Source organism: Rattus norvegicus, chromosome 6, assembly GCF_036323735.1.
Source record: "Rattus norvegicus strain BN/NHsdMcwi chromosome 6, GRCr8, whole genome shotgun sequence".
Classification (NCBI taxonomy): domain Eukaryota; kingdom Metazoa; phylum Chordata; class Mammalia; order Rodentia; family Muridae; genus Rattus; species Rattus norvegicus.
In genome coordinates this window covers 95,255,750-95,282,526 of record NC_086024.1, presented here as the reverse complement: position 1 = coordinate 95,282,526, position 26,777 = coordinate 95,255,750, and the positions used below count along the sequence as shown (strand labels likewise).

The following is a 26,777-nucleotide window of genomic DNA, read 5'->3' as shown; positions in this document are numbered from 1 at the left end:
TTGCGTGTTTTCCTTCTCCTCTCACAGACCCGTTACCTAGAAACCACCACGTCTTTCTTTACTTTCTGCACTGATGACATTGCCTTGTCTTTACTTCTCTCGCCTCTGATTGCTTGATAGAGTGCCCTGCACTGAACTATCAGCTTACTCGACTTACTAAAAGTTATAATTATTAAAGAATACAATACTACGTTATGAATACAATACCATTAATGACTTATTAGATAAATATGCTAAGCACTTGCTACGCACAGGAACACATAAACACTAATCCAACCTGGCAAGACATTATCAATCCCACTGTCCTCAGTTATAAACTAGTGAGAGAGAGAGAGAGAGAGAGAGAGAGCGCGCATGTACATGTGCCAAAGTACATACATATAGGTCAAAAGACAACTTGCATGACTTGGTTCTCTTCTTCCATTATATGAAGGAATCAAACTCAAATAGTCAGGCTTGGTAACAGTGCTGTTCCCTGTAAATCACCTTGCTAGCCCAGGAAGATTTTATTATAGCTATGACAACCAAATTTAAGTAAAAAATAAAGGTGGAGTGAAAAGTTACAAAGCCATCATTTTGCTCCAACAGTCCTGACATACAAAAGGAGCCACAGTGAGTAATCCAAAAAGGAGGATGACGTTTGAGAAAGAGCGGTATATCCAGATGCAGAACAGCTCCACACACACTGTTTCTCTGTCAGGGAGAAGAGAGACTTGGAGAAGTCTATGCTCAGGAACTAAGCACTCACCAAAGCACTGTCAGCAATTATGGGGCAAACAGATGCTGTGTATCTAGTGCTGTGCCTATACTAAGAAGAACATACACCACTTACCATTTAATTGTATAGCCTTAATCTATAAAAATGAAAAACCCCTGAAAAAAATCTGCATCTGCCTGGACTCTTAAATGTCCATATTACCAAAGCTAACAAGTGTTTATAGATTAAAGGGAATTCACGAACCACATCAGGAAGTGCAGCACTTGCCCATGACCTTGGTTTGGAGCCTGAAAAGATGCTCTGAAGGCAGCTAGGACGACGGGTGGACTCTGAAAGCTGGCAGGCTCAAGTAACAAGATGCCACAACGTACAGTGGGAGCCAGGTAGACCAGGCTGGCCCAGGACTGTGGACCATGAGGCCAAACGTTTGGTCAGGGGTTTGACTGTGGGTTACATGTGAAACTGAATGTTCTGATTATAATAGTAGTGTTTTATATAAGTGCCAAGAACTGTGCTGTTTCCTTCCACACGGCTCAGTAAAATTATAATGCCGAAAAATAATTATGTCCATACAAAAAGATGGAAAGATAAGGCAAATTGGCCAGAAAGATTAACAATGTTAATCTAGACAAAAGATACATGGAAACCATTTGTATTATTATTTTTTAAATTATTTGTAAACCAGGCAGTGGTGGCACACACCTTTAATCCCAGCATTCAGGAGGCAGAGGCAGGCAAACCTCTGAGCTCAAGGCTACCCTGGTCTACAGAGTCAGTTCTACTAGGGCTATAGGGAGAAACCCTATCTCAAAACAACAACAACAACAACAACAACAACAACAACAACAACAACAACAAAATTGCTTTTGGGCTGGGGATCTAGCTCAGTGGTAGAGCGCTTGCCCAGGAAGCGCAAGGCCCTGGGTTCGGTCCCCAGCTCCGGAAAAAAGAACCAAAAAAAAAAAAAAATTGCTTTTAAATAAAAAGATAAAAATAAATAACTACCAGTAATTATTTAATAAAGGAAAATCTCACCAACTAAAGATTCTGTCAAAGCAAATTGAAATAGTATTTTGGAAGTGGAATTTTCACGAGGTCTGTGGGAAGAATGTGCACCTTGCGCTCTGGGAATGTTACCCAGCAGGACAGTCATTCTAGGAAAGTCAACTGTGAAAGGCTCTAACACCATCCATGTATTAACCACATATGAGAACTCACATGGGCAGTGAGGACCTCCTCCCTCTGTTTGTCTTCTTTGCAATGACTGGCGTTCCAAAATGCTCTGGGTTTGTTAAAGGAAGCTGATCGAGCGTCTGCAGAAGAGACAATGAACTCAATTCACACTTCACTTCCCTATCATTTGCTGCAGTTCATATCAGTCCCAGCCAGCCTACCTCGCTCTCGGCAAAATGTCTCTCCCCTTTCAGGCAAAGTGAGGTCCGCCTCAGAGTTCTCTCATCACCGTCATCAAACACTGCAAGAAGCAAGAGATGTCTGAGAATCTACGCACATCATTAAAAAACAATGTGAACAATGTTATTACTGCTAGTCCAGAGCTTGTGGTGGTTTGTAAGGATACACTGCCTCATGTGTTTGAAAGCGTGGCCCACAAGGAGTGGCACTATTAGGTTTGGTTTTGTTGAGTGGGTGTGGCCTTGTTAGAGAAAGTGTCACTGTGTGAGGCGGGGCTTTAGGGTTTTACAGCTCAAGCTACACCCAGTGTGAGACATATCCAGCCTCCTCCTGGCTACCTTCAAATCAAGGCATAGAACTCTCGCTCCTCCAGCATCTTGTCCTCCTGCACGCTATGCTTCCCACCATGATGAAAATGGACTAATCTCTGAAATTGTTAAGTCAGTCCCAATTAAATGTTTTCCTTTATAAGAGTTGCCTTGGTCACGGTGTCTCTTCACAGCAGTAACACCCTAACAAGACGGAAGTTGGGACTGGGAATGAAATATTATTGTGATAACTGGGAATGAAATATTATTGTGATAGGCCTGGCCACGCTTTAGTTTGGAGGAATGTGGATTGTGGGACCTTGGATTAGGAAAGCAGCGGAATGTTTTAAGTCGGGCTTAATGGAAGCCCAGTAGGAAATGAGAGGCAACGGTGCTTAGGGTGATTTGAACTTGGGTGGTGGCTCAAAGATTTTCAGAGGAAAAGAATCTTAGTATGTTCCCTGAAGATTGTTTTTGTGATATTTTGGTGAAAAATGTGGCTGCTTTTTCCTCTTGCTCAGATAATCTGCCTGAGGCTAAGGTGAGATTTAGATTAATTGCTTTGGCAAAGGACGTTTCAAAACAGCCTAGCAGATTCTGTCCTGTGGTTCACTCGTGAAAGCTGAGAAAGAATATAAAATGTGCAGTTCAAGGGCTAAAGGGGCACCATGAAGTAGAATGGAGCTAAATCCTGTGTTAAAGGAGATAAACACCTTAAAGATAACAAATGAAATTAGGAGCGTGGTAACCTCAGGGCAAGATCCCACCCAGAAAAGCTTCTATCTCGTGAAAAGGAATTAAAAGCTTAGGTCCAGGTGTGGTGGTTGCCAGCACTCAGGAAACAGGCATGCAGGTCTCTGAGGTCAAAGACAGCCCTGTCTACAGAGCAAGGTCCAAACAGCCAAGCTTAGGCTCAAAGAAACCATGGCAAACAAAAGCTAGTGAAGATGTTACTGAACAAGGGGACCATGTTCCAGCCCCAGCAAACAGCAGAACTTGCCAGCTTCGACCACTTTGTTCTAGCTTTAAATCAAGGATGGAATTTCCCTGAGACTAAGGAAAGGCACTGAGGCCATGAATGTCAGGGATGTTCCTGAATGGAGGCTCAGAGAGACCATTGTGGGAGGCAGCCAAGGTTGTACCTTTGGCTAGCGGCGCAACTTGGTAATGTGTAAGAGTCACCCAGGTGGTACTGGTTTTGAAGGTATGAAGGAGTCATGGAGAACAGCTGAGGCTTGGCGCTGTGAGAGGACAGGAAGGGTCACTGGTAAAGTTGAATGCCCAGGATTGAAGGGGTCATGCAAATAACTTGAGGTTTGTCACAATGAAGAGAGTCTATTGGTGAAAGGACAGCCCTGTTGTAGCAGAAGACCTGATCATTTTGGACATGCCAGTACCACAGAATGACCACCAAGAACAGCAGCAGCAGAAGGTGAATTCCAGAACCTGTGAAGGTGAAGCCTAGATTGCCCTGGAGACCCCAAAAGGTTGGAGATGAGAGAGCCATGCGGTTTTCTGTCAAGGAAAGCTGCTAACAGGGAGTGCAACCAACCTAAGTGAAAGAAGTGTGTTGCAGTCAACTAAGATGAAGAGTTGGAGATCTCCAGTGCTGGGACATCAGATACTCAGCTGCAGAGTTTGGAGTTTCCCCAGATGGCTTTCAGTCTTGCTTCGGTCTCACCATTCCTTACTGTGCTCCCTCCCCCGTGTTTTAGAATGGTAATATATACCCTGTGTTATGTTGGAAGTATGTGGTCTGCTTTTTGATTTGGGTATTATAGGGGATTATAGTTAAGAGGTTACATGAATCTCAGAGGAGACTTTGAACTTTGGACTTAAACACTGTTGAGATTGTGATAGACTATGTGGACTTTTGAAGTTGGGCTAAATGCATTTTGCATTATTTTATGGCTATTAGCCTATGGGGCCAGGGATGGCCCCCACAGAGGGACACTATTAGGAGGTGTGGTCTTGTTGGAGTGGGTGTGGCCTTGATAGATTAACTGTGGAGGCGGGGCTTTAGGATTTTATATGCTCAAGCTACATCCTGCCTCCTGGCTGCCTTCAGAGAAGACTTGAACTCTCAGCTCCTCCAGCACCATGTCTACCTGCACACTGCCATGCTTCTCATCATGATGATACCTGGACTAAATCCCACTGTAAGACAACCCCAATTAGGGGTTGGGGATTTAGCTCAGTGGTAGAGCGCTTGCCTAGGAAGCGCAAGGCCCTGGGTTCGGTCCCCAGCTCTGAAAAAAAGAACCAAAAAAAAAAAAAAAAAAAAAAAAAAGACAGCCCCAATTAAATGCTTGCAGTTTTAAGAGTTGCCTTGGTCATGGTGTCTCTTGACAGCAACAAAACCCAAACTAAGACAGAGCTTAATAACTCATTATTTCTTAGCTATGCTCAAACCCCTCTAAAATGAATAAGTCACAGTTGTCATTTTAAGATGTCAAACAAGCGTAGATTAAACGGCTGCCCCTGAAGTCAACTGCTTAAGTATCCCCGCTTGTTTTCAGTGTCTGCACTGCAGAATCATCTAGACTGTGAGTTAGTCAAAGCACAAACACAAAATCGCCATGATCCTTGACTCAATAAAACCAGGTCTCTAAATACGTACTCTTCTGCATGGTTATTGAATAAGTAACTACAGTTTCCCCAAATGTCTGATTATTTCTTCTTTTATTTCCTGTTTCAGGTTTCTTGAGATAGGGTCTTTCTACATAGCCCTGGTTGTCCTACAACTCACAATGTAGACTAGGCTAGCCTCAAACTTACAGCCACCCTGTAAGTTTGCTGCTCTTATTCTGATTTCTGATAATGATGTGTGATTTCTGATAATGATGATAGATTATGTTATTTCCACTTATTTGCCCAATGACTTCTTACACTGGAAGCAATGGCTACCCAATTCTAATATTTCCATAATGCAAGTTTTTTCTTTAGAAAAGGACACAAGGGGGTTGGGGATTTAGCTCAGTGGTAGAGCGCTTGCCTAGGAAGCGCAAGGCCCTGGGTTCGGTCCCCAGCTCCAAAAAAAAAAAAAAAAAAAAAAAGAAAAGGACACAAGTAATTAAAAAGGAAAAGCAAAAAAAAAAAGAAATATCAAAAAGATTTTAAACAGCTTGCTATTTATTTATTCAGTGTGTGAGAGTGAGTGTGTGCACACGGACGCGCGCCCTCGCCATGGCATGCATGTAGGGGGTCAGGGGGTGATGATGTGAGTGAATTAGTTCTCTCCTTTCACAGGTGGGTTCCCAAAACCAAATTCAGGCTCAGCAGCAAGCACCTTTACCTGCTAAGCTGCTGAGATGTGGTGAAACTGCCTGGGCAGTGAGCATCCACTGGCTGGGGCTGGGCAAGTAAAGCACAATTCCAGGCTAGTCTAGGCTACACAGCAAGACTCTTAATCAACAACCACATCTAAAAATAACATCAGAAACACCTAGAAACTTCTTGGAAGTTTATGTATCATGCCATTAAAAACAATCATTAACTATGCATACATTTCAAAAAAATCCAAGTAAGGAATTTAATAATTTATCCCTAATATTCAAAACCCTAACTACAGTATTTGATGATTTTTAAATGTTGAAATTTTCAAAATGTATTAGTTCTAAGTACCTATCACTTGACATTTAGTTGTCCAGAATTATACAAAAATAAAATACAAAGATAAAATCCTTACTTCAGATAGTAAATGCATATTCATTCAAAAGTATTCATGCATGTTACAAACAACCATATTTCTAGGAAAGGACATGTAACTTACAAAGGTTACCACATCCTAGCAAAGGGGAGGCTAAGGCAGGAGACTGAACAACATGTCTCAAAGTAAATAAACTTAAATCTGAATAAATAAATATTAAATATAAAATAAAAATGAATAAAACATCAAAACAAATTAAAAAGCACGGGTCATCACAATGGCTGAGGTGGTAAAAGGCACTTGTTGAGTAAGTTTGACAACCTAACAGAGATGCCCAGACTCCACAGTGGGGTATTACTAAGTCACGTAACTAGTCCACCTAACCCTTTTCCTAAGGAGTACACAAGGTGTGAGGTGTGTGGTCTCAACCTGTGATCCTGGTCCTCTTAACACTCAGGATGCTGAGACAAAAGGATCACCAGGAGATTCAAGGCAGCCTGGGCTACACAGTGAAATTCTCATATCAAATACATACATACACACACACATCCTAGACCCCAAATCACCCTTTCAAAACAGAGTCCTGGTTTTCATACTAGACAGAATAAATTGGTATAACGTCTTAGAATTGGAATCCTGACTTCTATCCAGGTGTGATGGAGCATGCCTTTGATCCTTGTACTTGGATGGCACAGACAGGTAGATCTGAGTTACGGCCAGCCCAGTCTATATAGCGAGTTCCAGGACAGACAAGACTACATAGAAAAACCTTGTATTGAAAAAAAAAAATAAAAAATACATACATACATACATACATAAAATACATAAATAAGAAAGAAAAGAAAACCCCAACTCTTTTTTAATCTTCTTTTGGATTTTTGAGACAGTGTATTTACTGTAGCTCTGGCTGTCCTGGAACATGCTATGTAGACCGGAGGGGGGTGTTTTGAGGAGAGACGCCTCAACCTCATAACGATACACCTGCCTCTGCTTCCTGCGAGCTAGATTTAAAAGCATGGGCCTCTGACATTATTTTTTAATGGGTGCTGCTAGCAACTATTTTGCCTTGCCTTCAAATCACACACTTACACTTAACAAATAAGACTCAAGAAGTTTCTGCAAGGGCTGGAGAGATGGCTCAGTGGTTAAGATTACTGGCTGTTCTTCCAAAGGCCCCAAGTTTAGTTCCCAGCAACCACATGGTGGCCCACAACCATCGGTAATGGGATCTGATGCCTTCTTCTGGTATGTCTGAAGACAGCAACAGTGTACTCACATACATAAAATAAATCAATCTTTTTTTAAAAAAAAAAAACCTTTTTGCAAAAAGCAATCTATAGGTTCGATATTTGCCTACTTCTGCCAGTTCTTCCTCGGAGATGAAATGTATTTTCTAGTGAATGTATTTTACATGCAGGGGACAAGTTAAGAAAAGAAGAAGTGGGGCTGGAGAGATGGCTCAGCAGCTAAGAGCACTGACTGCTCTTCCAGAGGTCCTGAGTTCAATTCCCAACAACCACATGGTGGTTCTCAGCCATCTGTGATGGGATCCGATGCCCTCTTCCGGTGTGACTGAAGACAGCTACAGTGTAGTCATGTATAATAAATAAAGAAAAAATTAAATTAAATTAATTTACAAATTAAAAAAAGAAAAAGAAAAGAAGCAGCTCCTGCCATATGTTCAGAGGAAAGCAGTCATGCTGGGTCCTGTCCGTGACACAGAAATGAATGGATAAACAATGTCTGCAAACAGCTTGGTGGCCAAGGGCTGTGACCCCAGTGCTCAGGAGGCTGAGGCAGGGAAATCATGAATTCCAAGCCATCCGAGGCTGCATGCTGATGTGAGACGAAGGGAGGGTAGAGATGAGGGAGGGACGCTAACAAATCCCTGTGACATCCATAGGATTCCGACGCCGATTCTGTGCACCACTGTCCACACCGAAGTACAATATTGAGCTCAGTGGTACTGCTTCTATAGCAGTACAAGTCCCTGAGGAGTTCCATCCCCAGTGTGTGTTGTGTGAGGGGGTATGAGTGATGGTGATGTACACAGCACTATCAAGCACAACAAACAAACGGCTATTCTTTGAAAAATTCAAATTCCTGACCTCACAAACCAAACTTAATATAATTCTTCATGTATTTGTGGCCCTATACAAGATACTTCAAAGAATAAAATCAAGCCAGTCATGATGATGCGAACTCTAATCCCAGCACTCAGGAGGCAGAGGCAAACAGATTTCCACGAAGTTAAAGCCAGCTTGGTCTACTTAAGACATTTCAGGACAACCAGAGTTGACAGTGAAGCCCTGTCTCAAAACACACACAGGCACAAAGTTTTCCTTAAGGCCGCTAATGACAATGGACATTTGAATGGCAGTATGAGGAGAAAAAGTAAAAGTCTAATACTAATATGGGAGCCGGGGAGAGCTGCTCTTACAGAGGATCCAGGTTCAGTTCCCAGAAGCCACATCATGGCTCCCAACCATCTGTAGCTCCGGGTCCAGGAGACTCACCACCTTCTGACTACTGTGAGCACCAGGTATGGACATGGTCAGTGGAAACCCTAGAATGTTCTGATGAAGGCATTTCAGTAACATTGCCCTTGATTCTTGATGGATAATCGCTTTAAAATAAAGTTGTACTTTTGATGAGAAAAACTCATTTTGTTTTAACATCCATTATGAAGGGTTGAAAATACTGTTATAAAAACAAAGGGGTTTCTCATTGTTAATTTAAAAAAACATTTATTTTTACGTGTTTGGTGTTTTGTGTGCATATATGACTGCACACCACGGTTATGCATGGTGCCCATGGAAGCTACCACATGGGTGCTGGGACTCAAACTCCTATTTTTGGGAGGAGCAGTCAGTGCTTTTAACCACTGAGGCATCTCTCCAGCCCCAAAAAGGATTTCTTAAAAGGAACTGTGGTGCGAACAGCTGCCCTGTCATCTTACATAGCAATCTTCTAGTGAACAGAAAGAATCAGGTTAAGGATCTAACTCAGCACTCATGAGGCAGAGGCAGGCTGAGCTGCGTGAGTATGAGACCAGGCTGCTCTACACAGTAAGTTCTAGGCCAGCCAGGCCTACATTAATGAGACCCTGTCGTAAAAAAGATTTTAATTCACACTTTACAAGTGTATATACTTGAGTACTGTCTACACGTGTGCAGCCCTTTATACACTTGTTAGTATATGTTACAGTTTTCCTGACAGTCACAGAGAGCACAACATAATGACATAATGAACTAATCCTGACATCTCCGCTATGAAAAACAGCTCAAGCCATCAGAGTGACCTGAAAGCCAGGTGTGGGGTAATCCCAGCACCTGGGAAGCTGAGGCAGGAGACTGCCCTGGCTTCCAGGCCAGCTCAGGCTATAAAGGAAGAATGTCTCAAAACAACAAATGGAGTTAGCTGGCCTCTGTCAGGAGCTTCTCAGACTTACAGCATATCTAGTCAGCGTACAAAGATTTAATCAGGTGGTCAAAAACATCAAGATGTAGAGATGTTTGTATTGATAGCTCATTAAACATTTCAGCACAGCCCAAAATGATTCAATCTGATATTGTATGGAAACAAACACAAAAGCCTGTTTACAGAAAAACAGCAAAGCTACGACTCAAGGCAACATTAATTATTCTAAGGAGACAAAATAATGCAAACAAATGTATACACCCTAACCCAATCCTCTAGAATTCAAGGGGCCAGGCAATCCAGGGGATATAATATAATATGCTGGGGTTGGGGATTTAGCTCAGTGGTAGAGCGCTTGCTAGGCCCTGGGTTCGGTCCCCAGCTCCGAAAAAAAGAAAAAGGAAAAAAAAATATATAATATGCTACTAAGTATAGAAGACCTGTCTGCCTGTTACCCTAAAACTGACTGACACCATGGGGTGATCAGTGCCTAAAGTAAGCCAACTCTTCAAAGATAGTTTACTTGACTGTCCCTAAACCTCGACCACATCCTAGCCTACAAAACTACTTCTGCATGGCAGAAATCAGTCTTCTTCTTACAAACAAATATGGAAGCAGATGGTTTGTGACCTCCGATTAATTAAAAGGGTTAAAGACACAGTTAGGAGGAGGGAAATGAGTATAAAATGTATGTGCAGCACCCTCGGTGGCAGCCACTGCACACTCGGCTATTGTGCCCAGGCTGGCTGCAAGGATGAGGAAGTAAAAATTCAGAAAAATAAATATATCGGTATAGATGTACACAGCAGTTATGATGGAACAAAATATTTCACATAATGAAGTAAAAAATTTAAATATGCATATTTTACATATAATCAATTACCCTTTAATTACTTTGCCAGTTGGTGGTGGCAGTGCTTGCCTTTAATCCCAGCACACCGGAGGCAGAAGCAAGCAGATCTCTGAGTTCAAGGCTAGTCTGGTCTACAGAGTAAGTTCCAGGACAACTACGGCTACCTGACTCAAACAAATAAACAAATCATTTACTTTTATTTAGTTAGCTGACAAATCAAAATATAGAAGTTTATGGTATATGTTTGTAATACATGTGAACAAGTTAGCACATGTTATTACCTTTCTTGTGTGTGTGTGTGTGTGTGTGTGTGTGTGTGGTCTATCTCTGTGCACTGTTATTAACTGGCCAAAACCCTTTCACTATACTCTTGCCTTACGTGCCAGGACACCAGCACCTCACCACATCCCATTCGACTTATTCCTCCTGACTGAAATCTCTCTAAGCCCTCAGCCCTGCCTTCCCTGTGTCCCTTCACCCCACCCTCTGTGAGCTGGAGCTCTGCAGACTGTAAGTACAAATGACATGGTACAGTGTTTGATTTTCTGTGTGGAGTTTGTTTCTTTTTTTTTTTTTTTTGGTTCTTTTTTTTCGGAGCTGGGGACCGAACCCAGGACCTTGCGCTTCCTAGGTAAGCGCTCTACCACTGAGCCAAATCCCCAACCCTTGGAGTTTGTTTCTTTTAGTGCAACACTGCCAGGTCCATCTATACAGCTTCAAGTGGAAGGATTTCCAGCTTCACTGAGACTGAGCTGTGCTCCATGGCGACTGGCCACACTATCTAGTCACCTTGATGGAGGCTTAGGTGAGTTCCATATCACCACTCAGACAAACGAAGTCACAGTGAACACAGAAATGCACAAAGTTCTCTGAGGCACTGCTCTCATAGTTCTGTAGACATAAATCCAGAAGTACCAATGGTACATCCATTGCGGGATGTGGAGACTGTCTGTCTATTCTGTGATCGAATGTCGATGGTAGCGCGTGCCTATAATCCCAAGCACTCAGAAGGCTGAGGCAGCAGGACTGTGAGTTTGAGCCTGCCTGGGTTACCATAGATAGACCCAGTCTGGAAAAACAGTTCACATTTTAGTCTTATGAGGAGCCTCCACACTGTGTGCCACACTGGTTCTCCTAATTTATATTCTTACAGAGAGCAAGCAAAGGTTCCCTTTGCCCCACACTCTTATCCGGACATCTTATGTTTATGATAACAGCTAATCTGACAAGTATGAGAATGATGATACCTCATAATGGTTTAACTTCCTTAATGATCAAAACGCAGTCACACAGCAAGCAGCAGCAATGGGAGTCTGTCTGGAGAGAGGCATGGTTAGGTGATTTGGTCACTGTGAGATCACCACCGTCCTAGATGGTACAGCTCAGCACACACCTAGGTGACACCACATGTGTCACTGCCCTTAGGTTATATGCCAAGTATACTACTGTCTTGAAAGGGTAGGTCTCAATGACATAAACACCGAAGCACAGAGCAGGAACAACTAACACAGGACAAAGGATAAAATGGGAGGGTGGAGATGGCTGAGTGTCTAAGAGCTCTGGCTACTCTGCCAAAGGACCTGGGCTTGAGTCCCAGTACCCACATGGGCTCCAATCCCAGGGGAACTGACACCCTTTCCTGACCTCCTCACCTCAAGCACATGTGGTACACAGACATGCAGGTAAAATAACCATAAACACAGTATTTAAACGGTAGCTGTACAGGCTACTCACTGTGAAGGAAGCAGACAGAACTAAAGTTACTTTAGCTGAGTCAGGTAGAGAAGAGTGACTCTGAAGGGCCGGGATATCAGATGAACAATAAACAAGTCACAGACCGGGAGCTGGAGTGATGGCCAGCAGGTAAGAGCACTAGCTATTCTTGTAGAGGACCCAGGGGTTCAATTCCCAATATCCACGGAGTGGCTCGCAATCATCTATAACTCTTATTTCCAGGGGATCTAATATTCTTTCCTGTTGTTATGGACACCTGCATGCACATGATGCACATAAATTCATAAACACTCACATAGAAATTAAAAATGATTTAAAAAGTGCTTTCAGTCATTAATCAAAATGTCATCATTTAGAGCAGTGGTTCTCAAGCCTAATACTGTGACCCTTTAATCCAGTTCCTCATGTTATGATGACCTCCAACCATAAAATGATTTTTGTTGCTACTTCATAACTCATTTTGCTACTGTTATGGGTTGTAATGTAAACATCTGTTTTCCTGGGGTCCGTGGGGGTCACGACCCACAGGTTGAGAACTGTGACTTAAGGCATGCTTGCGTTGGCTGCATTTTCCCCTTGAGACTGTCTACTGGGGGGCTGGCTTCAGCTTTCCAGTCCAGTAACAAGTCTAGGTTCAGCCAGTGCCACTTCAGCCTCTCACAGGGATCTGACGACTGACGGAGAAATCGCAGGCAGATCTAAGTTTAAAGCTGATAATTTTTCTGTTGTTCTCATATGTCTATGAGATAAAGGTCTGGTTCCATTCTTCACAGAATATCTAGTTTTCTCAAAACATTTGTAGAAGACATTGTTCATGCTCATGGCACCTTTTGCAAATGTGAATACCCCACCAGTACATGGGTTTATTTCTGAGCTCTCTGCTCTTTTCTATTGGTCCTACATGTTGGTCCTCACAAGAGATTCACTGTCCAGACTACTGTAGTTCAGTAGAACAGGTAGGTCGGGGCTGCTTAGGGGTCTAAAGCACCAGTTAACATGAGCAAGAATACTGGGGTCAGCACAGTAGGAAAGAACTGAATCCCCACAGACATCCTGTGACTTTCGCAGAGCACTGTGGCATGCACATGCCCCCAAGGCTGGCTAGCACTACAAAGCCTGCTCTCCAGAATGGTGTTAAACTTACCCTTTAAAATGGTGTTTAACTTATCTTAACTCTTGGACCTGATTAAAAAACTTTCAGCACAACAGCCAGACACAAAAATCAACACAGAACTCGTTAGCTTTTCTATATACCAATAATGAACTTGCTGAGGAAAAGAACTTGAAAAAGCTGATTAAAACAACATGCAATACCAATGAGTAAAGCTCAGCAAAGAGCTGGAGGGCCTCTACAGGTAAGAAGATCTCTTATACTCAAAGATTGGCAGAACGCAGTAAACATACATACATTGTTGAAAGAAACAGTAGAGTCAATGCAATCCCAATGAAAATTACACTAACAGTTTTCACTGAACGCTAAAAAAGAATTCCCCACAGATACAAAATATTTTGGAAAAAAGGACATCTTCAATAAAGATAGTCATAAAACTTCCTATCCCTACATCAAAGAATAAAACTAGACCCTCATGTCTCACTGTACACAAAAATCAATTCAATATAAGCCTGGGAAATTGGACACTGCTAAAGGAAGACAGAGACAAAACACTTCAAGACACAGGCACAGGATTCCAACAGCACAGGAAATAATCCCAAGAACACTGGGATGGTCTACATCAAACCAAGTTTCGGCACAGTCAAGGAAACTATGACCAGTGAAGAAAGCCTGGAAATCAAAGAAAATCTTTGTCAGCTATATGCCAGACAGGGAATTAATACCCAGAATATATAAAGAACTACAGATATCAAACAAAAACAAAACAAACTAAACCATCCACTCAATAAATGAACTGAGTGGAATGTTCTGAAATGAAAACTGCAAACTGCCAAGAAATACTTGGAAAAGGATTCACTATCTTCAGCCATCAGGGAATGTGAATTAAAACTGCTTTGGGACTCCATTTCCCCCAGTCAGAGGCTGTCATCAAAAACAAATTGTAACAAATTCTGGTAAGCACACAGAGCAAGAAGAACCTTTAGACACTGGGGCATGAAGAGAAGAAAGTACACTAGCTCAGCTGCGAGGGAAGTCAGGGCGGAGGTTACTCAGACAACTGAAGAGAACTAACTACCCCGTGACCTGCTGGATCATTCTTGAACCTTAAGCCAGCATACCAGACACACACTTGGCACACCATCGTCACTGCTGACGATTCATTACAGCGAGGAAATTAGACGGCCTAGATGTACAAAACTGTGGTACACAGATGCTAAAATTTCATACAGTCATTAAGAAAATTGATATCATGGCACTCAGAATAGATGCAGTTTAAAGTCATCATGATAAGGGAAATAAACCATGCTCAGGAAACACAAAAAGTTTTTTTCTTATATATGAGACCTAAGTGTGTTTGTGCATGCGTGCACATGAGATAAAACTATAAAGAGAATCATGAGAGGGAAGGAGCTTAGGGGAAGGCAGAAAGAGAAGGTCACAGATATGTATGACACAAGAGCAGAAGAAAATTAGCTAAGGGAAGGAAGGGAGTCTCACACTTCAGCTTCCCAGGTACTAGGGTTCTGTAACGAGCCATCATGTCAGCTGAGTAGTATTTCTGATGATCTCCCCAAGAAATAAACGGGCAAATGAAAGCCCGAGGTTGCTGCTCCTGGGGATGCTGAGACGTGAGGACTGTTGAGTTGGAAGCCAGCCTGTTCTGCACAGTGAGGCTCTGGACTTAAACACCCACTGAGCTGAGCTATGTACAGTTCAGTATTAGAAAGGGCTGTGCTATTAGAGGGGGGAAAACTCTTTCATGTAAGAATAACAGCAGAGAGCTAATACTGGGAATCAAACCCCAGGCCTCAATAAGCAACTCCTCTACCACCGAACCACATCCAGCTCAAAGATACGAATACCTCCTAGAATCTTCTAATCTACAACATACGTTTCAGAAATTTAAATGAAGAAAACTTCAGGGAAAAAAAAAATTGGTAAGTGTTCTCTGAAATGTTCTCATACACACACACACACACACACACACACACACACACACGCACATACACACACTCACACGTATACACACACACACACACACACACACACACACACACACATACACGCACATGCACACACGCACACACACTCACACAGTAACGTTATGGCCTGTGAGAGATCACACATCTCATTTTCTCCTTTGCCGACTTTTCCATCCGTGATTATTATACTCCTTGTCCTCTGATCAGCCTTGTTCGGTCCACATCCCTTACTTACAGTAAGGTGGTATTTTGAGTGTACTTAAGTAAATACTGACTTTCAAAACCTTAAACACTGGCAGAGCAGCCTCATTTATGTATATAAGTGCAAAACTCAATTGTTTCCTTTCTGCTGGGTTTTTATGGTCTAGAGATCAAGGCCATGTGGACAAGTGCTCTATCACTCAACTGCAACTGCTATCGGAAGGATTTTTAGTTTTTCTCCCAAGTAAGTGTTTCTTTTTGCATGGTCTGCCTTCCTTCCTTCCTCCCCCCACACTCCCTCTCTCTTTTGGTAATATTTGGTATTATTCATTTTTATGATTTTTAATTATGAGGTGCATGTGCATGTGAGTACAGGCTCCTATGGAGACCACAGGCTCTGAAACCTGCTGCAGCTTGAGTTACAGGCAGTTGTGACCTGCCCAACAAGGGAACTGGGGACTGAACTCAGGAAAAGCAATATGTCATCTGTGCAGTCCTGTCATGTTTAGTGTGAGTGCACACATGCTGCAGCCATATGGAGAGGTGCCAGCATTCTGAAGGGTTAGTTCTCTGCTCACTCTCCATTAGTTCTGGTGTCCACCCCAGTTCAGTTACCAGGCTTGCAGGGACCACTTTTGTCCACTGAGCCACCTCCCTGGCCCACACGGGTTGTTTCTGGGATTGCAGGAATGGACCATCAGACTCATGCTTGTTCTGAAACTCACTCTGTAGACCAGGCTGGCTTTCAACTCAGAAGGATCCACCCGCCTCTGCCTCTGAATACTGGGAATAAAGGTATTTACCACTACTCCCGGCCAGCCTAAGTTTACACGCAGAACAAGAATGAATTCATATTGACAATATATACATTGTTCGTGAATGGTCCTAACAGGAGAATCCACTATACACACACCAAACACGAAGCTGCCAGTACCTAGGCTTGAATCTCCTTGGCAGAACGTGTCCCATCTTTACATTCTGCTCTAACATCTACATTATCCTTAGTGCAACAAGTGGCGGAGACACCTGTGCGACTGTCACTGCAGTTAGAGAAATAACAGGATACCACCGTCTTATGAAAAAAGAAAAGAAGCAAAACGTCCAAGTGCACTAGAGCAGTACTCTAAATGACAGTACAGTATTCTAAGTGACACCTGCTTTTCCCCCTCTGAACAGCACTACAGTTTAGCGAGCTCCATCCAGTAAGTTCACAGGGTAGAATGCATGTCTCTGTGTATGTATAAGGTAAAGGTGTACACGCCTCCGGCCAACCGTGTGTAAAGTTACTACTTACCCACAGTATACCAACTAGCATCTGTCAACTTGCTGATGATAGCTTCCTGGATAGAGCCATCAGATGTCCTTGTTTCCACAATAGCGCCAACCTAAAACATAAAACCCGACTTTTCTTACCAGGTTTAAAGTTACAGACCAAACCACTTCCACCAACTACATGATCCAAGTAAGAAATTTTTGGTAAATATACAAGCTAGAATAAGGCAGAGATATTAGTTAGGATGCTCAGATCTTCATTATGTAATAGGAGCCCCAAAGTTCTTTGGCTTAAGTAAGGGAGCAGTTACTTGTATTTTATAAATTAAAAAGATAGTCTGCAGAGTCCAGGACTCCAATATGACTAAATATCTTACTTCAGAGTTTGCTCACCATACTGCACTACCTCCAGTAGTCTTAAATGGAACAAGTATCAAATCATAATACAACAAAAATACTTAGTTTTCTTTCATCATAATATTGAGTACAGGATTCAACACTTGTATTTAAGGAACCTTTCACGTAAAGGTTCAGCTGGAGAGAGGAACAGACCAGCTAAGCTTCAATCAGCTTCCAAACCTTTGTATATCAGATATTAACCAAAGTGGTACTTCGCCAAAACAAAGACTTAACTACATAAATAGAAATGAATAGAAAATATAATATAATATTGCTATTTGTCAAATTGAATAATGAAACAAATATAGTTTGATAAATCAGAAGAACAGAAAAGTTTATGATATTTGGCATGTCACAGGCACCACCTTAACTATTGCAACAATTTAAAAAAAAAAAAAAAGAAGTAATATATTCAAACTGGGCATGGCAGCATAGCCCCACAGGTAGAGCTTTGCGAGTTCAAGTCCAGCCTGGTCTGTATAGTGAGCACCAGGCTAACCAGGGCTACGTGGTGAGACTCTGCCTCAAAACAAACAAGCAAGCAAGCACGCTCAATATATATGTGTATTTATGTACGTATGCAGTCCATAAACTCAACACAAAAGACAGGAGAAAGCACACCACCCTAACACATATGAGGCTACTCTGTCATCCAAGCAGTGCTATACCTGCAATCCCCGCACTCGGGAGGCAGAGGTCTGTGCTACAGTGTTAGAATAGCCTAGGCTAAGAGACCATCTAAAACACCAACTCAAAACAAAACAAAACAAGAACAAATTAAATCAATAACTAATCCAGCTATGATTGATGTTCTTAAAGGATATAATCATCTCATCATCATAATTTACACTAATGTACATCTGTATTTTGTTTTCTGATTTACATGCCTATAAAAACTCAAGTGTATGTATGAAGTTTGACAAGTTATGGCATTTGCCTGTGGTTCACTATTTTTGGTTCCGAACTGGCCATATACATACTCTTAAAGGGCCCTTTACTTGGTCATCTTGCACCAACTGTGTTGTGTTATCCTGCTTCAGAAGTACCTGGAAAACAAGAGGATCCAAAAGTTACTTTTGAAACAATGTATCTCTAATAACCCTGCAGGTGCCTTCTTAATACCCTGTGGTTACCTCTGCAGTAACAGTTATTACACTGTCTTATATTTATGTTCATTCTTTCTCATTAACTGTGAGCTCCTAGAGGGCTGGAGCCCTCTTTCATTGCTGTTCCCCTTAGAGTTAGCAGTGTCAGAGCATATTACAGCCATTTAATAACTGCTTGCCAAGTGAACACAGTCTAGATTTATAAGCCAGTGATACTATATAAATGTAAAACGGCTTCTCGTAAATTTTATCAAGTCATAAAGGTTTTGACTATCACAAAATATTCTTTTTTTTTTTTCTTTTTTTTTGGAGCTGGGGACCGAACCCAGGTCCCTGCACCAAGCGCTCTACCACTGAGCTAAATCCCCAGCCCCAAAATATTCTTTTAAATCTTCGAATTGTATCGCCTACTTAAAAACAGAGCTCTTGTGGCCCTTAGGCCTCATGAGGCTAAGCCTGGTGGCACGTAACTTTAATCCCAGCTCTCGGGAGGCAGAAAGCCTGGTGGATCTCAATGAATTTAAGGTCAGCCTGGTCTACACAGAGAGTTCCAGGATAGCCAAAGTTACATAGAGAAATCTTGTTTCAAAAAAAAGTCTTAGGATATAATTAGAAGCAATTCAGTTACAACAAAGTATGCCTCTCCAACGCTCTTGCTCCTTATAGTCTACCATACATACAGGGAAACATCACAGCAGAGTAAGCAAATTCAGGGTAATGGTAGTGTATGAGATGTCCTAAAACAATTATCCTATTATTTTAAATAAACAACTGAGAGCCACAATAATATAAGTATACATATATTTTAAAGGTTAAAACTTTCAACAACTCTCAAATATCCAATGGTCTGCATTTCTAGTTTACAAAGTTCAAAGGCTATATGAAATGAAGAAAAATAAAAATGTCAAATGTCATCCTAAGAAGCAAGTGTCACTAGTAGACTAATACCTGGGTCTAATGGCTACTTAAGTCACCGTCTCTGAGACCAAGGCTTTCTAAACCTTGATCGCATTTGAAAAGTTAGGCTTGTTAAATTAGTCCCAGAGGTTTTCATTCAGAATCTCTGAGATATAGTCCTGAGAATCTTCACTTTGAGTAAGTTCCTAAGTGGGGCCAATGCTCCTGGTCTGGAAAGGCCAACCTGCACATCAGTGCTCCAGCTCTCTTGTCTGTTCACTCATTCATTCACATTCGGCAAACTGCGTGCCTGACCACTAGACGTGAAGCACTCCTGCACATATCAGGAATAGAAACAGAAACTCTGAGCTGTCCTCTCCTTTTCAAGGTATTTAACTCTGGTAAGAAAACAGATATGTAGCTGTATAGGGCATATTGCAAACTGCAGAAATATGATTATAATAATACCAACAATAATACTATGACAGGCACAACAAAATGTGGAAACCTGTAGAAAGAATTTTCATGAGTCATACTTTATGGATCTACAGTGTTAAGAATATTTATATACATGAAGATTTTCTTGTACCTACATTAGCAGAGGATGCGGAACAGCAAACAGGGGCTAGCGATGTGGCTCACATGGTGAAGGGAGTCTGACATAAATAAGGCTGAATCCTATCCTATCACCAGTGCTGTCAAAGCCAGCGTGTTGTCTCAGCCTATCCTAGTGCTCTGGGGTGGAGGCTAGAGGATCAAGTACAAACTCATTCTCAGATGCTTAGTGAGGCTGAGACCATCTTGGGCTACATGAGACCCTCTCATCTCAATATTAGTAATATTAACAACAACAACAACAACAACAATAATAAAAGATCTACAGGAAAACAACATGTAAACAGATTTCTCAAGAGCTGTGGCATTTATCCACCCACCCTTTTCTGTATTTCCTAATTCTACAGGAATGTATTAAACTTCAACTTTGTTATCCTGGTCTTAAAAATCAATGTCTTGATTGATGATATCTATAATCCCAACACTCAGGAGGCAAAGGCAGGATGGTCACCGAAAATTGTCTGAAAAAACTGGGCACGCACACGCCTCAACTCCATGAATAATTTTTAATGTTATCTTAAAAACATAATTTTACTTCTTTGTTCTTCCTAATGACTGAAACTGCCATTATCTGATTAAGAAAGAGAGACACCAAATTATAGCCTAATCACGCTTCCACAAACAGGAACAATCCAAATAACACAAGCACCACACCTTAGCGTCCTGAACGAAGCATCTAGAGTCATTTCTCAGCTTGTTCTTTATTTTTCAGTTCCTAATATACTCTAAGTTTAGTATGTAATAATACTTGCTCCTGGCACTGACTCAAGAGAAAGATAATGTTCAACCTTTCCCTCTGGGCTGACATGGACTGAAATCTCCTCAATGCACTTAACCTACTGCACGGCAGGAATGACTCTTGTTACTACTCAGCCTTCTGTCACTTGAAGAACACCAAATAACCCTGTTTCTTTTCTCAGAGACAAACAACCAAACAAGCCTGGGTTGTCTTACAAAGCCTGGGAGTATTTACCTTGACTTTGACCAGCCTTTTCACCGTCTTGATCTTTGCCTCACAGAAGGCCCCTCGGTACTTGGCACTGACGTCCGTTCCCACTGTCAGGTAGGCAGGCTCATCTGCCGCCTGAGGAAAGAACAGAGACTCCAAACATCACTACTGTTCGCCTTTACCCGACCTCTAATAGCACCAAAACGAACTACATCTAAAGTCACTGGGACATAAAAATTATTTGCTAAATAACAGTGATAATTTGGAAAATACTCCTAAAGCAAACACCTTATTAACACTATTTCATTTTATGTACTCATTTCCTGATGCCGTAAAAGTTGTAACTGGAAACGACTAGTAGGAAAAAAAAATTTTTTTAAGTACAACATGTTTTAAAAATTCTACAGTTTAATATATAAGAGCTAGAGAGATAAATAAACAGAACAAATGTATTTATATTGAATGTCTCATAAATTTTTATTAGTTTTGGGCCTCCAGGTAATTTTACTTTCTAGGTTAAAAAGAAATACTGCTACAAAGTTAATACTAACAATATATAATTAAACGTTTAGTGAGACAAATTATGAAGGCAACATCTTCTTTTGTTTGCTTTGGACTTTTGGGACAAGGTGCAGGCTGTCTCTTCCTCCTAAATCCTGGGATTACAGGCCAGGGCCACCAAGCCTGGCTAAGGCATTATCTTTTGATACAATGTATCTCTACACACAAGAAACTAAGCAACCTCTTTCCAAAATTTCGGGCTGAAGGTTGCATTTGAAAGGTTTAAATCAACTGATGGAAACTGATAAAGACTGCAGGCAATTCTACTTCAGGACATTAACCTTCTCGGTATACTTAAAATATTTTTTAATCAAAAAATGTCCACTTAGATGGGCATGGTGGGAGGTAGAGGCAGAGTTAGCAGCATCTCTTAAATTCTAGGCCAGCCTGGTCTACAGAATGAGTCTAGGACAATCAGGGCTCTGTTACACAGAGAAACCCTGTGGGGAAAAAAAAAGAAAAGAAAAGAAAAAAAAATACCCACTTACAGGAAATAGTCATGATCAGAATTATACATTGAAATATGTAAGAAACTTCCATTTACAAATTATTTTAATCTCGAGTAACAGACAACTGCTATTTCAGTCTGTGATGTTACCTATTTCAAAAGCTGTATGTATTCATAAAATCAATACATCATGCGTACAAAGATATCAATGTATACTTTAGTTAAATATTTTTAAGTAGCAAACATTTTTTTCATTTTCCTAAGTAATATTAAAGGAAGTGGTATCACTCCAAAATAAAAAAAAGTAAATAAAAAAAAAGAGGAAGTTTGAGAGTCTCAGAAAATAATATACTTAAAGTCAGGCGTGGTACAGCTGCCCATCCTCCCAGAACTTAGAGGCAGGAGAACCCCATAGTAGTTCCAAGCTGACCTTGAACTACATCGTGAGTTCCAGGCCAACCTGGGCTAACGTATACTGTTTCAAATAAGAGAAACAAAAACTATATTCTCTATTTTACATATATACATATGTACATACACACCCCACTCAGTAAGTACAACACTGATCATGCACTTTTAAATGTCAGTCTACTTAAAAAGAATAAAAAATTAAGATAAAAATGAAGATGAATACTTTTTGGTCAGTACCTAACCAGAAACAAACAAGGGCCACAGTATCCTAAGGAATTGTGAAGAATGTTAGGAAAACTTCCTTTCCCTTTAAGCAGGCAGCCAGTGATGTTTGTAAGACTAGGAAGCTTCAAAAAATACACATAGATTCCATGTTTTAAGCTATATATTATAAAGACTGAACTAATCAATCTAAATACTGTCATCACCTTAGTTTACTTTTTTCCAAGAAGAAATATACAGAACCATCTCCCTTAATCAAGCTACATATCATTTCGTTTAGAAAATGGCACTGGTAGTGGAAAGGGGGAAGTATATATGTTTTTAAAGAAAGCAAAAGCAAAGCAAAACAAAACAAAACAAAAACCTTGCAAAAAGACCAAAGCAGGACAAAAGCTTTACTTCTTGAAAGGTGTTTTTTACACTGAAGTGTTTGAAAATCGAAAGGCTATACCGACCTTTCCAAAGTGCTAACTGCTAGAGAGTGTTGAACTGCCTGCACTTACACACACACACACACACACCTCACCGACCGATTCACATGTCATTTTCCTGAAGTACTTCTTAGAAGAGAAATCAATTTTAAGTAACAAAACGCTGCCATTTCACAACTGCAGCCTCCGGATTGGCAGTGTCCAGGGCACACGGCTGCGAAGAGTTGGCTCCACTTACCTTCATCTTGACTGGTGACCTGTGGGGTTCCAGCTTCCTCGAGTTCTTTTCCCGGGCGCTAGAGCCAAGACAGGGAAAAGAGAGGCAGAGGATCAGTCCAAGGCGGGGTGAGACCCGGAAAGAAAGTAAACAAATGCAGGCGGGGAGGGGCCGAGCTCCCCGGTCCCCGGGACAGACCCCCGTCGGGCAGCCAAAGCCTGGCGGGCAGTGAGCCCCTCGCGCGCCAAAGGGCAGCGCGTCCCGCCCCTGCCCGGCCGGCCGGTCCACCGCGCCCCCACCTCATCAGCCACTCGCAGCCCCTGAGCCCCGGCCTCCCGGGTCCGCGCCCCGCCGGGCCCCGACTCTAGCGCGCGCCCCGCCTCCGCCGCTCGGCCCCCTTGGCCCGCCCCGGCCCGGCCCGCGGCGGCGGCAACGGAGTGTCACGGCGCCATTGCTCTCCTGCCTCCGCTCTGCACCATGTCAGGAAGGAGAAGCGCTCCTTCACCCGGGGGGCAGGGGCGGCGGCCTGCGGCGGCGGCCGGCGCGGGGGGACCCGGCGGGGGAGGCGCGGGGCGGGGAGGCGGCAGGACAGGGTGTGGGAGGGGAGCGAGCCGCACCGCCGCAGCGGCCGTCTCCTCCCGCGCCCGCCTCAACTTTTTGTACAGCCCGGAGAGGCGCGGGCACCCCGATCCCCGCGGTCCAGAAGCGGGTCCTCGCCAAAGACGCACAGCAGAGTTGGGGGCCGGTTCTCCCGGCAGCCCGCTCCTCCCGAGCAAACTTAGCGGCGCGGCCAGCCCCACAGCCATTTTCCCGGAGAGGCGGCGGAGGCGGTCGTGCCCGCAGTTGCCGCCACGGCTTCGGGACCCGATCGCTGCCCGACTCCCCGGGCACAGCCCGCCCTGCATCCCCTTCGCCTGCGGAGCTCCCAACTGCACCGGGACCCCATCGCCGCAGCAGCTGCTCCCGCCGCTTTGCCCATTCAGCGGCCCCCGCTGCCCACCTACCTACTGCGGGTGCAGAGCGCTGTCAGCTCTCCAGTCTGCCGCCCCACTGATCGCCGTGGGTCCCCGTCCGGGCAGCACCGCTCCCGGCCGCAGCGGCAGTTCCTGCGCCGGGTTCCCCCACTCGCCCCGATTTACTGCCACAATCCACCAAATAACAAGCTGTTGAGCAGACTCGCTTCCACACGAACTCCTATTGGCTGTTCATGACGCCGAATAGCTTCGGATTGGAGCTCGCTGTCTGCCTTTCTCATTGGATGTAGCTGTGAAACTTCCATGATTGGTGCGGAAAACAGCAGGTAGGACATCTTCCACTTCTGATTGGCTGGATCTGAAGACGCACGTTATTGGAGGATGGAGGACTGAGTAAGGGAGCCCAAAATTTTGATTGGAGGAGCAGACTCCGGATGTGCTTGACTGAACACTGATTGGAGAACAGAGGGGTCAGGAAGAGCAGTTCCGCACGAGGATTGGGCGGTGGTGTGTCCCATGGAAACGGAATCCAGAACTGCAGCCAGGGTTTTGCACGGGGGCGGAGCCGGGTCTTCCCCAGGCGCCTGCGCCTAAGCGGTTTCCCGGCGCCATTTTGTCCCGGCAGCAGCAGCCCGCAGCTCTATCCCATTTTCTGTGTCTAGAGGGAAGGAAGCGGACTCTATCTGGTAGGTTTAGTTCAGTGTGGCACCGGCTTACCCTTCTCTCCAGGACAACGCCTAGCGAAGGGTGGAGGAGTCCCGGAGTTGTCCGAAAGGTCTGTTGGAGGTTCCAGGTGTCGGGTGGCCTCGGGGGTGGCGCAGCTCTGGGAGCACCGGAAGCGAGGGCGGCCATGGGAGCCTCTGTTCCGCGGCAGAGCGTGGCTGGGGGGCGTGGAGGAAGGGGGCGAGGTCGGGGGCGCACGTGTAGTTTACTAAGGCGGCCCTTGCGCCCTTTGACTCGAGATGGCGAAATTGTACTGACACCTATCCTCCCGCAATAGCTTTGTCTCCCTTCGACACGCATTTCAGAAGCTGACTTGAGGTCACCAGGGGCCCAAGGTGGCAGCCTCCTTCGTGAAGACGGAGGAGGTGTGGTTTCTAGAAACGTCTTGCGTGGGGGAGAAGAGGTATTTCCTCCCAACAGTGAAGCCATGAGGCAACGTGGAAGCTCTGGCTTTCGGAATGCGGAGGAATGTACTTGCCAGGACAGACGCTGCTGTCACTATGACCTTAGACAAGCGCCCCTTGTCACTGCATGATGAGGCATATGCTATACTATATTTTTCAAAGAAAATAGTAATGGTTCTGGAAAGAACGAAAATTTGTTAGAAGACAGGATTCTGTGGACCAGATGGACATGGCTTCAGTCGTCAGCACATTGTCATGTTAAATGACACAAAACTTAACAATTGGATAACAGCTCATGCACTAAATTAAGATGTGAAATGTTAACCTCACCAAATTTGCCCAACGGAGTAGGTCTTAAAGACTAAAGCCATATCAACTATTTTGTTGGGTTTTTTTTTTCCCAAAATTTATTAAGATTGTGAAGAGTATTTTGATAGTTTAGTCTTATCTGTTTTAAGTCTAACTGCTTAGTTTTGGTGATGTACAACACTAGAAAAGCATTGAGTAAACAATCGATTGAGGATTTTTGTTTGTTTTTCTAGAGTTGTGAAGACAACAGACAACTCCATGACAACCCAAAGTACCACAGGGTGAGTCCTCATGTCTGTTGTAGTCTTGTGAATTGGGGCAGGGGTGTACTGAGATTTTCTGTAGACTACAGACACTAGGCTATGTGACTGGTCATTGGAAGGTATTTTGTTAGGTCAAGCTTTCAAATGAGTTAGTTTAATCAAATTCCTCATGTTTTGCCTGAGAGAAATCCGCAGATAAAACCACCCTTATCATTTTTAAGCTCACCCATTCAGGCGTTCTCCTTTCTGGACTTTGGGTTTTTGAGACAGAATTTTGGTAGTCTGGATCTTGTCATGACTTTGAAGTAGCCAGGTAGCCAAGGATGACCTGAACTGCTCCCCTGCCTCACTCCACACTACACCATGCCCAGCTTTTATTCTTAGACTTTTTAACATTCAGTACTTTAAGTCAGAATCTGAACGTTTTCTTGAGCTTTGACTCCAACTCTGATTTAAAAGTCTCTTGAGAAAGGTCTGATTAGAGGGCGTTTACGCAGGAAGAATTTTGGCTTTCTGTTGTCGTTTTGTTTCTTAAAAAAATTATATGTATACTGCTGAACCTCCCTGGTGGTAATCGCCCACACATAATTCCACTATCAAGTTTTAGATATACAAATTTATGCCAGTGTGCATTTGAAAATTAATGAAAAATAAAACAAAAGTCTTTTACAGTCTCTCACCAAAGTATAATAAAGCTTATTTTGTATTCATGAGATTCAGAATTTTTTTTTAATGATGTTCCTTTTAAAGATACAGATGTTTTCGTTTTGTTACTTTTTTCCCCTAAGAATAACATTGCGGCCCTCAGAAGTAGTTTCTCTGTAAAGCACACTCAGTGGATATCTGTGATAGATGAGTCATGGTTTAAGCTTTGGTTTGCTGCAGTTGAATGCAGGCCTTTGGGCAGCATGACAGGCAGGTGACCCCCAGTGAACTACTCTTTCAGCCCCGTGTATCTTAAGTCTAAAGAGCTTTCCTGTTTGTTTTTCTTTGATAGCCGCCATAAGCCACTTGAGTTTGACAAAATTCTGTGCCTAAAAACTAAGTGGCTAAAATCTCAAGGCTTCTTGGTTTTATCTGACGGTTCTGGCTCGTATTGGTGTAGATTTTCCGAGTCTACTCCACAGGCATGCCCACCCTGTGTTCATATGTATTTGTTCCTGTTGCTGATGCAGATAGACTTA

The 26,777-nt window shown here is 43.1% G+C and overlaps 1 protein-coding gene across 9 annotated transcripts in view; it reads right to left on the bottom strand.

Moving 5' to 3' along the window:
* Arid4a (AT-rich interaction domain 4A) overlaps positions 1–24,098 on the bottom strand; it is a 77,559-nt gene extending 53,461 nt beyond the window's left edge. For 8 of the 9 annotated variants that reach the window (XR_010052092.1, XR_010052090.1, XR_010052094.1 and 5 more), the window contains exons 1-7: positions 23,220–23,432; positions 22,942–22,999; positions 20,655–20,765; positions 18,044–18,109; positions 16,687–16,777; positions 2,113–2,192; positions 1,937–2,031 (exon numbers count right to left, since the gene is read on the bottom strand). Coding sequence is in view for 2 of the 9 variants with exons in the window: in XM_039112256.2 (XP_038968184.1) it covers positions 1,937–2,031; positions 2,113–2,192; positions 16,687–16,777; positions 18,044–18,109; positions 20,655–20,765; positions 22,942–22,999; positions 23,220–23,224 (506 nt within the window). In the remaining 7 variants the exon portion in view is untranslated. Of the gene's footprint in view, positions 1–1,936; positions 2,032–2,112; positions 2,193–16,686; positions 16,778–18,043; positions 18,110–20,654; positions 20,766–22,941; positions 23,000–23,219; positions 23,433–23,924 lie in introns of those variants that run through there. The other variant, NM_001395713.1, reaches the window with a different exon arrangement.
* Between the last annotated feature and the right edge of the window lie 2,679 nt (positions 24,099–26,777).